Source organism: Nanorana parkeri, unplaced genomic scaffold, assembly GCF_000935625.1.
Source record: "Nanorana parkeri isolate BGI_ZX_2015 unplaced genomic scaffold, ASM93562v1 scaffold19, whole genome shotgun sequence".
Classification (NCBI taxonomy): domain Eukaryota; kingdom Metazoa; phylum Chordata; class Amphibia; order Anura; family Dicroglossidae; genus Nanorana; species Nanorana parkeri.
The window spans coordinates 969,736-983,726 of record NW_017306287.1 but is presented as its reverse complement, the minus strand read 5'-3'; the positions used below and the strand labels follow the sequence as shown (position 1 = coordinate 983,726).

The 13,991-nt window shown below is 43.6% G+C and overlaps 1 protein-coding gene across 2 annotated transcripts; it reads left to right on the top strand.

The window, feature by feature from the left end:
* The first annotated feature begins 1,449 nt into the window (after positions 1-1,449).
* ZDHHC4 (zinc finger DHHC-type containing 4) lies at positions 1,450-11,308 on the top strand. Of its 2 annotated transcripts, none has more exons than XM_018561724.1 (7): positions 1,450-1,460; positions 2,730-2,859; positions 3,596-3,657; positions 4,590-4,768; positions 7,276-7,401; positions 9,378-9,622; positions 11,042-11,308. In XM_018561724.1, exons 2-7 carry the CDS (start codon positions 2,737-2,739, stop codon positions 11,285-11,287), a joined length of 981 nt encoding a protein of 326 aa, XP_018417226.1. In that variant the 5' UTR covers positions 1,450-1,460; positions 2,730-2,736; the 3' UTR covers positions 11,288-11,308. The 2 variants fall into 2 exon arrangements, with proteins under 2 accessions (XP_018417226.1, XP_018417217.1); XM_018561715.1 differs by having other exon boundaries at positions 7,276-7,404; positions 9,381-9,622.
* Positions 11,309-13,991: the final 2,683 nt, after the last annotated feature.

Genomic DNA, 13,991 nt, shown 5'->3' with positions numbered 1-13,991 from the left:
AAATCCCTGGTGGTCACCACTCCCATCCCTCCAAAGAAAGGAAAACCCCTGGTGGTCACCACTCCCATCCCTCCAGAGAGAGGGAAATCCCTGGTGGTCACCAATCCCATCCCTCCAGAGAGAGGGATATCCCTGGTGGCCACCACTGGAAGATGTCCCATCTGTTTCTCTTCTGATGGCAACCCAAAATGTGGGATTTTCTTTTAGTGATAATGGTCACCAGGACACTTAGAGAGGGTGAATCTCCCTAACGAGGACACAGACAGCAACCAAAACTGGACAGGGGGTCTAATCCCTCTGCACTCTATCCAAAATACAGAAAAAAAAGGTTTTGTCTTCAGTTGCACTTAGAGGCAAACTTTTTAAAGTAAATACTCTGCCTAATGGCCACCATACATCAGGGGTAGACAACCTCGGCACAGCAGCTGTTGTGGAACTACAAGACATACACAGTCATGGGTGTTTCTACATATATTTGCACCTATGGCCCAGCTCATGGCATCCAGTGACATTCAGGATTTCTAAGAGACAGGTGTTACAGATGTAAATATCACAGTTGAGACTATTTTCAGTGGGGGGCCAGTGGCTTCTATCTTAATTTTGGTTGTCCCTGTCTGCCTGACATCTTGTATCCGGGTTTCTGCTGCCATGAAACCCGGACACAGCATTCAAAACCCGGACACAGCATTCAAAACCCGGACTGTCCGGGTGAATCCTGGACAGGTGGCAACCGTAACCCTTACACATCTCCCTGCCCAGCTCTTAGCAACCGCAAACACTTTGGCCTTTGTCCTGCCCAGGACCTAGCAACCAGTGAGGTCAAACTACAAATCCCATGATGCATCTGTCTCTGAGAGTCATGCCTGTGGCTGTGAGAATCCTGCAATGCCTCATGGGATTTGTAGTTCCACCACAGCTGGAAGTTTGGCCACCCCTGCCCTAGGGCCTTGGTCTGAGTCAGCGACCTAATAAAGCCAAAGGGCTGGCTGTCAGTCAGAAAATTTGCATTTTTAGGAGAGGAGAGCAACGACAGTCTCCATATTGCCCTCAGCACAGGTTTCCATTAATATGGCACAAAAGGACCAGGTACATCTCCAAAGACATATCAGGGATAGTTGGAGACCAGTGGGTTTATCAACAGCAAAAGAAAGGGGAAGGATTAAAGTACTGTACATGTGGCTCAGTAAAATAACACCCTGCTGAGAGCAGCCCATGTAGCCTCATCCTTCTCCATAGTCCTCCCATCTATAGCTACTGGCTGCAGCATTGATCATTCTCACTTTCGGCGATCGTTTCTAAAGCCTGGATCGTCGCTCTCCTTTTCAGGACTTCACGTGACCCCCCTCTCCACTTCCTGGGTGTATTACCTATACCGAAGTAGTTCTCCTCTTCCGGGTGTAGAAAGATGGCGGCACCCGGCGCTGTATAATAAACACACAGGTGGTTTGACATAAGTTCGTGTAAGTGACTCATGTCTTCTGTTTTTTTTTTTTTAAAGAACTGTTTGTATTTGTCGGGCGTTGTGTAAGTTTTAGTGTTAAAGAGACACAGTCGCAATTACTGTATGCAAGAAAGAATATTTGTCTTAGTGTGTAAACCAGATTGCAAAATTCTCAGCTTAAAGGTGTTATTTTTTTATTGTCAACGTTATTTTCAGTCGTTTCAAACCTGCAGCTTTTATTAAAATGAAAACTGGTGATCTTGCCCTTCAGGTACTTCCTGTTATGGGGTGACAACACTCTGTCCCTGTCTCCCGATTGTGCTCCTGGTTTGTCACTCTCTCCCAGTGTAGACTGTACATGCATACTTGTCAACATATTTGTCCCAGTGCCCAGCCAGACAATGCCCACACGTCACATGCAAAACTTCTGGGTGGTGCTATATAGATCACTCCAACTTTTTGGTCCTGCCCATAATTATGTGCAAACCGCCCACTTGTGCCCATGATTAAGGATTGGCTCGGGCGTGGTCGCAGCTCCACATGCCGAGCCCGCCAGGAAGCTGACAGCGCCAATCACAGGCACTGAGACATTTCCCGATCTCTGCAGCTGCGGACCGGGAAAATGTCTCAGTACCTGTGATTGGCGCTGCGTGCTGTCAGCTTCCTGGTGGGCTCGGCGCGTGGAGCTGCGAACACGCCCAAGCCTATCCTTAGCCATGATCCCCTCATTTAATACCCTTTTTTGAGTTACTGTGCAGGCTCATTAACTCAAATAAGGGTGATGCTGTGATCTTGGGACAGAGGATCTAGGTTCAGGACTGTCCCAGGACAGCTGGAATCTATGTAAGTGAGTGGCCGTGTGGATATACATTGCACAGGCATGGTTTGCTGTGGTCACTTTCACGAAGCCGGTCCAGAGTAGTGAGGTTTAGCTGGTAGTCCAAGGGTAGGCAACCTCAGCACCCCAGCTGTGGTGGAACTAAAAGTTCCATGAGGCATTGCAATACTCTGACAGCCTCAGGCATGACTCCCCGAGGCAGAAGTATAATGGAATTTGTAGTTTCACTACAGCTGAGGTTGCCTGCCCATATGGCAGACTGTCCCTGTACTGTATACCCATGCTTCAGCCATTCCAGCAGATTTGAGAATGTCGAAACGCATGCTGTTCATTTTTGTGACCTTTACAGAAACGTTTACTCCTTCAGTTTCTAAAATATAAGCAGAGCTATGAATTATCTAGCATGGTACGGAGGCATACACCTAATCTTATGTCTGTGTTTTCTCCCAGTCTCAGAATGGACTTCCTGTGGCTTTTCCTCATCTATGTGTCCGTCCTTGTTCTCTGTGTCTCTATTTACTGCTGCTTGTCTGGAGGATCGAGGGGCCGGCTGGACGGCGTGTTCTACAGAGCTGAAGAGGTGAGATTTTTTATTTCCATAGCAACCTAAGGACAGTGTCGGAGAACAATATTGTATACAAGGAACTTAATCTATCGACATATGACAGAACATCGCTCCGTGCCGCTGGCAGCATCCAGTCTTGTTTGTTCCTTGATTTCTATATACTGCATTGGATGAATAATCCTTACACCTTAAGCTGGCCTTACACTGGTTTATTTTTATTGTTCAACCTGCAGGTTGAACAAAAAAATAATAGAACAGATTCCTCCATCATCGCTTACGAGCATTGATCGGGGAAACCCCTGCTGTTTCTTTTGTATTCGGACATTCGCTATCAGGATACCCGAACAGAGCCAAGAGCGCATTGGCTACTGCCGGCTCTGTTCGTTCGAAGATTTTCTTACCGACTCCTTCAATCAGCTGATCAAGGGATGCTGGGCGAAAGGGTGTCGGCAGTGGGACCCACTGTGCGAATTTCGGTCAGTTCCTCAGGAACCAGCCTGAAATTTGCATACTATATGGCCAAAGTAACATTTTAATAATCAGCTTACTACAGCAGTGTATGGTGTCATATGATTTCATGGTAACCTGGCATGCATGAAGAGATGATCTGAATGCCAGGTTATCATGAAGTCCACCAGTGTCTGATCCTTCAGTTCTGAACATCCAGATCCTTCAATTTGTGATGGGTAACACCAAGCTGGAAACATTCATTTACCTCCATATGTGAAGCTGAACCCCTTTATATTTGCAGGCGCTCTCCTATGTATTACCAACTTGGCTGCATAGTCATTTCACCGGCTGCTTCTATACAAGGTATGTTATATGAGATTGCACACTTACAGGCATTGCCACTTTTCTCTCCTATTTTTCATACTTGCATCACAAGCCGTGGAGATGTGCAGGTGAAGTTGTGCATGTTAAAGTGAAACTCCAAGCAAGACTATTTCTTCAGATTTGGTTAGAACTTCTGTTAGGTTTTTAGAGTCGGCTGTTTCCTTACTGGGAATATTGTCCCTCACTTCCTGTTCCAGAGATAACCTGTCACCCAGACAGGAAGTGAGGGGAAATCTCTCCAGTTGTGACACAGACATAGATAAAAAAAAAAACCTTGTCTGGAGAGAAAGGATGAGAGCACCAAGCCGTAGGAATTGGTACAGATATGATCATTTTCTTCTATTACAATAAAGTAGTCTGTGAAAAGGTGACAGTCTATGTGTTTCGGGGGTCATACGCAAACCCCTCTTCATCATGGTTTAGGTTTATGGTAGGAGAACAGTCTGGAGAGTTGGTTAATCCTCGATTTTAGTTCTTTATAAGTTTTTAATTTAAAGCTCGCTCAGTATTATTATTACTACATAGTATGTATATAGCGCCAACAGTTTGCGCAGCGCTTTACAATATAAGGAAGACATCACAATTACAATACAATTCAAGACAAGATGGTAAGGAGGGCTGAGTTGTCTGACAGGTTCTAACACTCCTCACGCCCACTATGCAAACTGGAATCAATAGGTTTGGCTAGCGATGGCCTTTAACAACTATACAAGTAGTGAAGTCTAAACATTTCTAAACTCATGTCCTGCATGCTTGTTCTAGGTCAGGGACTCAATAGCTAGATATGCCAGGATTATAATGACAGCCCCGGTTAGCAATGGCAGCTCCCATATTTCTATGCTCACTGGTTGCCTTTTAATATCTCCATGTAGGGTTGCTTTTGATGAGACTTCTGTTACTTTGCTTTGTAGGAGTGCAGCTTTTGTGGTCCTGCACTTGGTTCTGGATGCAGCAGTGTTTGCAGAATACACCTGGGAGGTGGTGGACTACAGCCTAGAGATGGAACTGCACTGGATGTTTGTCTACCTGCCCTATGCTTTAATCACTGTGAATCTTTATTTATTTTACAAATGCTGCACATCTGACCCAGGTAAGAAAGCACACTTCCATTCTGCTACAGTTTGTAAAGCAAGGGGCATATTATATATAAAGTGGCTGCCATCTACACTGCCAAAGGTTTGTGGACATCTGGCTATCACAGCAATATGAGATTGTTGGACATCCCATTCTAAAACCACAAGCTTTAGTATGGATTTGTCCCACGATGCAGTCATGACACTTTTCTGGGAATGCTTTCCACAAGATTTTTGGAGTCTTGTCTGTGGAATGCGTGCTCATTCAGCCATAAAAGCATTTGTGAGGTCAGCTACTGATGTTGATTAAGAAGTCCTGGCTTACAATCTGTTGAAATTCATTGAGGTTAGGGCTCTATACAGGCCACTCAAGTTCCCCCACACCAAAATCATCAAACCATATTTATATGGAGATGGCTTTGTACACAGGGGTACAGTCATGGTGGAACAGAAAATGACCTTCCCCAAATTGTTGCCACAATGTTGGAAGTGCACAGTTCTCCAAAATGTGTTTGTATGCTGTAATATTACCAGTACCTTTCACTGGAAAGATCTGAGCTAAATCCTTTTGGAAGGGTGTTCACATCCGTTTGGCCATATAGTGTAGTATGTCTTGGTTGTCTGATCTTGAATAAGTTTGAAGTTAATGAATTCTGATAGAAGTCAGAACTCCGATCTTCATACTTGTTCCAGGTCAACATAACGGCCTGGAAAGGAAGATTTTCAAAAGGAGAACTCAGCAATGATAGTATATGTATATTCTCAGTGCAGGTTTCCTAAACGGCTGCTACAACCTTGTTCAACAAGCAGGTAGGTGACACAGGAAACAGTCCCTCTTCCTTGGCTATACAGCCACAGCACTGACAGCACAATAATTCAGATCTATTAGCTCGGCTTTGGCTTTCACACCATTGGATTCATGCTGCAGAGAGGTGGACAGATTAGAGACGAGCGTTTTAGTGAATCTGCAATTATATTAATTACCCGTTCTGGTCTATAGTGGCTATTAATTATGTAACATATACGAAACACAATTAAAGAATTCCGACTTAAATGAAACCGGATATTATCTTAAAGTGAAGAGCTGCTGAAACCAAACGCATATTTCGTGGTGAAATGGGTTTTATTGATTTCTGTGTAAATGTGTAATGTAGGTGTCTGAATTTCACCTACAATATAACCCATTATCAGTTTTATCTCTGATGGGGAGAAGCCAATAATCAAGCCAGGACCCAATACCCGGAATACATTGGTGTTTGCACCCACCTCTTCCAATGCATCCTACTGATGGACACAACAGCTCTCATAGAACAAATACAAAAAGTTCCTGTTGCATTATGAACATGCTGCTTTTATTTTTGGTTCAGGCCTGCCCAGGAGTTGCATGCTGAGGAGAAGTGACCACACATAGTTGAATGTATTATTGAAATCTATATATGTGAACTGTTTCACCTGCCAAAAGTGTAGTTCTGTTCAGCCAGCCTTGCATAGCCAGGTGGGGGACACCTCCTTCTTTCTTCCATCTAGGAATTGCAGCGGTGTCACCTCTTTGTTCTTGCCTTCAGATCAGGTGAAGAACTCACAGGCCTTTGAGTTCTTTTCTGTGCTTTTCCTCCTGTAAGCTTGTTTACCATGTTAAACTGATGACTGTACAATGCAATATAGTCTTAGCTGACAGCACTGGCTCTTCCTATCTCTGTCTGCGTTTTATTGTGCAAGAGATTACAGTAAGCAAATATAAAGACATGTATGAAGTTTGTCTATACAAGCTGTATGTAAACCACATATGTTTTTTTTTTTTTAATATAACAAATACATAAGTGAATTAAACTGCGTGTAGTTGTTCCAAAAGCCTTTTAAAGCAGAACTCCAGGCAAAAGTGTTGTTAACCCTTACAGTGGGGCTACCTCTGCACTGTAAGGGTTAAGTGCTCGTTTTTGTCTAGGTGCTAAATAAAAGTTATACTCGCCCGCACCACGGAGCCTCCTGCTACTACTCTAGCACCTGAAGTGTGTTTCCTTCTCCACTGCATCAATGGTATGTCCCCCAGCGTCCTCACATCCTATACAATGTGTATAGAACATGATGACTCAAGGATCCTTAGACCAATGCAGCGGAGGGGGAGTGAGGCTCCAAGGACCAGTCTAAAAGCGAGCCAGCTCTGAGCATCGGGTGAGTATAACTTTCTTATTTAACACCCTAGACAAAAACAAGCCCTTAACGCTTGCAGTGTGGGGGTAGGCCCACTGCAAGGGTTAAGAACACTTTTGCCCGAGTTCCAAAGCTGGAGAGGTTCCCTATCGGTTTATATAGTAAGAACGCATAAGGAGCTAAGAGAAGTACTTCTACCAGTCATTCTACATCCATCTTGTACTGGTCAGACTACACTGAAGTGAAATGTGATTGGTCACTGGGAGTTGCTGCATTGCAGTAAGAGGTATTAACAGGCTATGGGACTGCAGGCAAAGCCTTGTTCTGCAGTGAGGTGATGTAAGATCGAATGAATCCTTTTTCTGTGTTTTAGGGACAGTGACCACAGATAACGAGCAATGTTGCACTCGGATGTACCAGTATGACGGCGTCATGTTCCATCAAGGAAGAAAATGTCAGACGTGTCTCCTGATGAAGCCAGCAAGATCAAAGCACTGTGGTGAGAACCTTTTATGTAGAGAACAAAGAATTGGAAGAAAAAACATTTGCAGACAAGGTGATAGCGGTCAGTAACTCATATCAGCCAGAGGCCAGAAACGCTGATCTCTGCTCAGAACAAGTACCAATAGACATCAAAACTATCCCCAGAAGAAGGGAGTATGGGAGTTCCTGCTGACTTCTTTTAAAGGTACACACTCCAGGACTGGAAACCCCGGGAAACTAGAGCTTGACATATATATTTGCAAATAATTCCAAATTTGATGTGCAGTACCTTTTATGGGCTTTTTAAAAGCAAAGCAAATCCGTTACCCTAAGGAGAACTATGGGGAAAATCCCTAACCCCATAGTTCTCCTTTAATCACTGATAACACTAAACTGATGAACAGTAAAAGCGTTTTAATCGTCACCTATGGTCGTTTTTTGCGATTTTTTTTGTTTTGTTTTTTTTTGCGGGCGCACGCAATTTAAGGCTTGACATGTTTGGTGTCTATTTACCCGACGTGACCCTGACTTTTATGTTTTACTAAAAATATGGGTAAGAATAAATGTTTTATAACATAATGTAGGGAAACTTTTTTGTTTTTTTTTACATTTATGGTACTTTTTAAATTATATAGTAAAAAAAATACCCCCGTGGTGATTATATACCTCCAAAAGAAAGCTCTATCTGTCCCCAAACTTTTTTAATATAAATTGCAAGGCTATAGTCCGGTCATGCTGACTGGTGAAATTTTTGCTCCATATATTTATTATACCCGCAAGCATACACTACTCTAACCTTTCCAAACAGAAGTATGGAGGCTGATTATCTGACCACCTTCTGAAAATGTTTCTTGGCTGTTATATTGACCCTCTGGCCTCAGTTCTTACTGAGTCACTGACCTGGAGCAAGTATGCAGATATAGAAAGTCAAAGTCAGAAGTTCTTATCAGCATGCTTGTTCTGGGTTGAGGATTCAAAATGTTAAAGCAAGACCATTGGCATGACAGCCAGGCAAATAGCATTTGCTGAATTGGAAAACAGCAATGGCAGCTTATATGTATCTCTCAAGAAAGGTCTTTCTTTAAAAGGGGAATTCCAGAAAAGCTGGTGATGCCAGTTAGGTTTGGGATCCCTCCATGTTGCAGCACAGTGTAGCACCTTTCTTATGCTGCTCCTGGGTATTCTCAAAATTCTACTTGCAGTGCCCCCTGCTGGTGAAAATCTGGTATTGCAACCCGAAAATCAAGTACAGAGATTCTCTCGTAGAACCCCTAGTTGGAGTCCATTTGATTAAGTAATATGACCAATCACACAGATATTGGTGTCTGAGAGTCTGCATCCCTCCACTTGACTACATAAAGGGGCATCAATCAAATATGGATTTTTTTTTTTAAACTGTATCCAAAGCCCTTTTTTGTGTTGTATGGAACGGGGAAGTGTTAAAACTCCTTTTTGGGTTTTTATTGCGGTCTGTAACCCCGATAGTTAGATTCATCCTCTCTCCCTGTCCTGGTGGTCATTTTCACAGGACAGGAAATTATGCAAAATTCAAAATAGTTGTCACTGAAACAAGATTAGAGAGGGAATCTTCCAATGGGAACAGCTGTCCGGTGACAACCATTTTTCCCCTCATTTTGGAAAGAGTTCCTCTCACATCCTGTTGAGTCTCTGGTACAGGAAGTGGAGGAAAATTTCCCCAAAGGGACACTGCAAAAGAAAAAAACAGACCAACCTGAGGGGTGTAGCCATTTCATACTCTGACCAAAAAGAAGCTTTTGGTTTGATGGTGATTTTAGCTCAGAGGTAGGCGAGCTTGAACAAATCCTATCATGCCTATGACTGTCAGAGTCTCTCAATGCCTCATAGGACTTGTAGATCCAAAACAGTGAAGTGCCGAGGTTGTCCACCCCTGTTCTAGCTCATTGCATTGCTGTGTACCCTGCTTTGTTGTGAAAGAAGCCTTGAACTTCACGTATGGTAATCTTCCTATAGGGATATGCGGCATCTGCGTGCAGCGATTTGATCATCACTGCGTATGGGTAAACAACTGTATCGGAGCCCGGAACATAAGATACTTCTTTCTCTACCTCGTGAGTCTGTCCTTCACAGTGCTGTCAATGGTGGGAGTCATTGCAGTATTCCTCCTGCAGGTGGTGCTGTTGTCACATATGATGCATGCATCCTATAAGGACCTGGAAGGCCATGAAGAGTTGGTTGGCATCGCTTTCATCATTCAGGTAAGTTTCATGAGTTATGATCGGATTCAAATCTGAAGACTGCAAAGCCATTCATGTGTATGTCCAGCCAAATGTTTTTGGGGAAAAGCTTGAGAAGGATTAGAACTGTCGGATCTTTTCTGCTCAAGGGCATCATTAGAGAGATTCCCTCATTTATTGTCACAGTGACGGTCTCACCATAGATGGTTTGCAAAGATTGCTTTGCAGTGTAATTGGTTAATATTATATTGAATATGAACAAGATGTGATACAGTATGTGTCATCTCAATCTTGACCACACTACCTTTTGTGAGTCATTAACCGGGAACAAGCATGCAGCCAGTGAAATTCTGTCTTGTATATACTTGATCCATAGGAATTATTCATTATGTAGTATTAGGATGATAGCCAAAGGCCCTGTGTCTTTATTAACCCGTGAGCAACAGCAGCGCAGATATGTATTGTGACAGGGTACACGATTCTGTGTATGTCAGTGAGAGGTTGAAAAGGGCAGCTTTCCCTGGCTAGGAAAGGGTTAAGCCTGGCCAACAGGTAAACCTCCTCTCTCTCTATTAATTAGCCTGCACCTGATAGTGACTGGGAGGGAGTGAGAGCTCAGAGCAAGATCCAGGCTGCACTGGATGGACACAAACAGGAGAGTGTCTGCATATCTGGGGAATAAGGTCTGCCAGAACAACTGTATGTATTGGACTGTGGTTTTGTTATTTTATACTGGAAGCTGGACTAGCTGCTCCAGTAGGACATAGTGAGGGACACTACTGTTTAGTTAGCCTCCTAAGGTGGAGTAGGCCTTTTTATTTGTGTTGCTTTTGAGTTCTGCTGGAAATTGTTTGTTTAAAGGAGACTTTTATGTTGCATGCAATAAAGCTGCATTTATTGCCAACTACTGATTGAAGACCAGTGACTTTCCTACAGTATGTTCTCACAGGTTCTCTTTAAAGCCCAAATTCAACTTTATTTTTCTAAAACAACAAATGCAAGGCACTTTTTAAAATATACAAAAGGTAGCTTTTGATACAATACTCACCTTCCCCCCCAGTGCTGTCTCCTGCAGACTCCCTGATTTGTGGTCCAGTGCCAAGCCTATTCGTGGAATGACACCCAAATCAATTCACTTCCTGTGATCCCAAGGTGCCAAGGACACGCCCCCTGTGGGGTACCACATCACATTACTTGGGCTTATAGAAGAATTCTGCAGAGAATAGTGCCACAGAATTACATGAGCACCATTCAGCTGCATTCAGGGACACCCACCACCAGAAGACAGGAGGAAGCGGGCCCTGTGTGTCACATGACCACAATGAAGTCACACAGAATATAGATATTTTTCTAATGCTAGATTGGAATTTGTCTTTGGGCAGAGTGAGGTCTCGTACTCTAACCCTCCACACATTGCTGTTACCTTTTGTATGTCCCCAGCACCTCTTCCTGACCTTTCCGCGGATTGTCTTCTCTCTGGGATTCCTGCTCATCCTCGTTCTCCTACTAGGTGGTTACTCCTGCTTTGTGTGTTACCTCTGCACCACCAACCAGACCAGCAACGAGTGGTACAAAGCCCGGAGGCTCAGCTCTTCATCAACGTCTGCTAGGACTTACTCCAGAGGCATTGTGGGTAACCTGAGGGAAGTTTTCCAGCCTTGTACCAGTGGTAAAAAGAAGAGATGAGACTGTGCTGGGAGTGACTGGACATGGATTGTGGGTTTTAAAGTGCACCTGTCACACGTCTCATGCAGGATGCCAGTTATGAACTAGCATTCAGATGAATGCCACACTGACGGTTTTAGTTCCTAGTGTATTTTGGGACATACCCGTCCTTCACACAAAATCGGGACATTGTATGGAGCATAATAACATTCCCAAGATTCATAATTCCTTTTAATTTGCATGGCACCCATCTTTATACTCTGATGAGAGCTCTCAGTGTATACATCAATCTCTAAAAAAACTCTTCTTGCCGTGGGGCTGCCCCTGCACTGCAAGGGTTAACTAATCATTTTCAAAGGACTTTTACTTTCCTGATCCCCACCTGTGCAGGTTCCAAGACCGGCACCTGCAGCCTTTTCCCCCCACTGCACTCTGGTCAGTCAGGACCACTGACGTCATAATGACTAATGCAGGGCCCATATGCATTAGATGATGCATTAGATGTCGGGACGCCAAGTGACAGTCCACAAGCCAAAGCGGAGGGGACAGAGGTGAGTGCCAACTACTGGAGGAGCAGAGATCAGGTGGGCTCAGCGCACTAACACTTCCTCTCCCACCCTGAGTGCTGCTGTACAAGGACTTACAAGAGACCCAAATACAGATACTAAGGCCATGTTCACACCATTGCACTGCATGAACATGTCAACATGTGTTGCTTTGAAGCAGCTCATTCAAATGATCGTACCAAATCATGCCCAAAAAAGTTGCAATGATACTTTTAATGTACATATATCACCATGGTGCATTCAGGAAAGCGTAGACAGCAATAAAAACATTGTCAGAAGTAATCTCTTCCTCCCTGTAATAAAGATGGCGCTTGTGTCCAAAATGGAGAAATCACAGTAGGTTCCAAGTACCAGGCGCACTCCTATGGTCTTACAGCATATAGGTATCTGTGGTGCTCGAGGTGACCGCACGGATGGCGCCGTGCAATTACTAACAGTAGATACAGAGATATCACCGGCACACACTTGGAAATTCAAGTATCAATGATCCATTGATATGTTTTATTTTGTGAAATGTCACATGCTGTCATACGGTGCTAACGTTTCGGGTCCTCACAGGGATCCTTCATCAGAGCGACTCACAGTGACAAAGTACATTGGTGAACTTACAGCTATATACACGTGACATTTTTTTCACAAGATAAAACATATCAATGGATTATTGATACTTGAGTTTCCAAGTGTGTGCCAGTGCTATCTCTGTATCTACCAATTGGGGACATTTCTCATCACTTCCTGTGCTGACAGGCAATCTTCCCGTTAAGGTGACAAAACATAAGACTGCGGCCCGTGGAATTCAACATTGGCAAACATTTAAGAGACCCTGTCCCAATGCTGTGAAAGCGAACAAATAAATACTTGCTAGGAGGTTGGGATTTTTGGCAGAAGGGACGTGCAAAAAACACGTCTTCCTCTTTCCCCTAGAAATTGTTAAAGAGGAACTTTACCCTTATCTTTGAAATGACAACAAACACACCTTTAGAAATGTTTAGTGATGACAATCTACAAACAGATACTTCTAGATAATTGCCGGCTTTGTATTCTCTGCATTCCTTACTTTTCTTTTCCTCCCCAGTCTTCTGGCAGTGGCCATGTTTACTAAGGGCAGATTAACATATCTTCCTTTACTTCCTGGAACTCTGGCACATGTGACTAGGACATGTGATCATGCACATTATCTCAGGGGAGGAAAATGCCTTTCCCTGAGACCTCAGGAGATTGCAGATGAGATTTCCCAGCAATTTCCCTGACGTAACCTTCCCAGGATACCACGCTTGGGCACAGGCTGCATCACTAATGCCCAAGAGGACCAGGAAGTGGAAAAACACTAAATGTAAGTAAAAGGAAAATGTTTTTTTAACTAATGAATGTGAGATAATGTCATATCGGCATGAAGAGCTGTATGCTGATGTGATTTTAGTCAAAGGGGGTAAAGTTCCGCTTTAACTTCCTGTATAAACAGTAAGATGCTGGGATAATGTGATTCCTGTGCGCATGGTCATCATTGGCCGCCCTGAAGAGGATATCTTGGAAGCAGTGGTTGCGGAGATGGCGGCAGGGGAGACAGAGCCTGCATCGTACAGCTTTAATATGATCAATGGTGATGAGATTAGGTGTCAAATGGCCTTGTTTTGTTTTCTCCCTATATCTATTGATATGATATTAAACAGGCCAGACCGGTGCCGGACACCACTGTCTTGAGTGTGACATCAGCAGCCCCAAAGCTGTCACCACAATTTTATGCTCTGTAGTATTTTCTAGACATGTGCGATTCGTTTCGTTCCGAATCGAAATTCGGACGAATTTTCGTAAATTCGGACATTCGGATGTATCCGAATTCCGAATTACAGACATAGCGAATGCAAACGAATCCGAATTTCCATTTCCTAAATTCGGTAGCGTTCGCACGAACGTTCGTTTCGTTTTCTGTTCTTATTTGTTTATTCGTTTCGTTCGTTGGAGCAAAGTGACATTAGAGGAGAAAAATATTTTTTCCCCCCTCAAATGTCACTTTTGCTGCAAACGAACGAAACAAATAAGAAACTAATAAGAACAGAAAACGAAACGAACGTTCGTACTAACGCTACCGAATTTCGTCCGAATCCGAATTCCGAATTGACTTTCACACCCGAATCCTGAAAAACGAAATAACACAAATC

Excerpts from the sequence above, each read along its gene's own strand:
- ZDHHC4 (XM_018561724.1), top strand. The coding sequence starts at position 2,737 with ATGGACTTCCTGTGGCTTTTCCTCATCTATGTGTCCGTCCTTGTTCTC. Across the intron at positions 4,769-7,275 it reads ATGCTGCACATCTGACCCAG|GGACAGTGACCACAGATAAC; the intron begins GTAAGAAAGCAC and ends TCTGTGTTTTAG. Across the intron at positions 9,623-11,041 it reads GCATCGCTTTCATCATTCAG|CACCTCTTCCTGACCTTTCC; the intron begins GTAAGTTTCATG and ends GTATGTCCCCAG.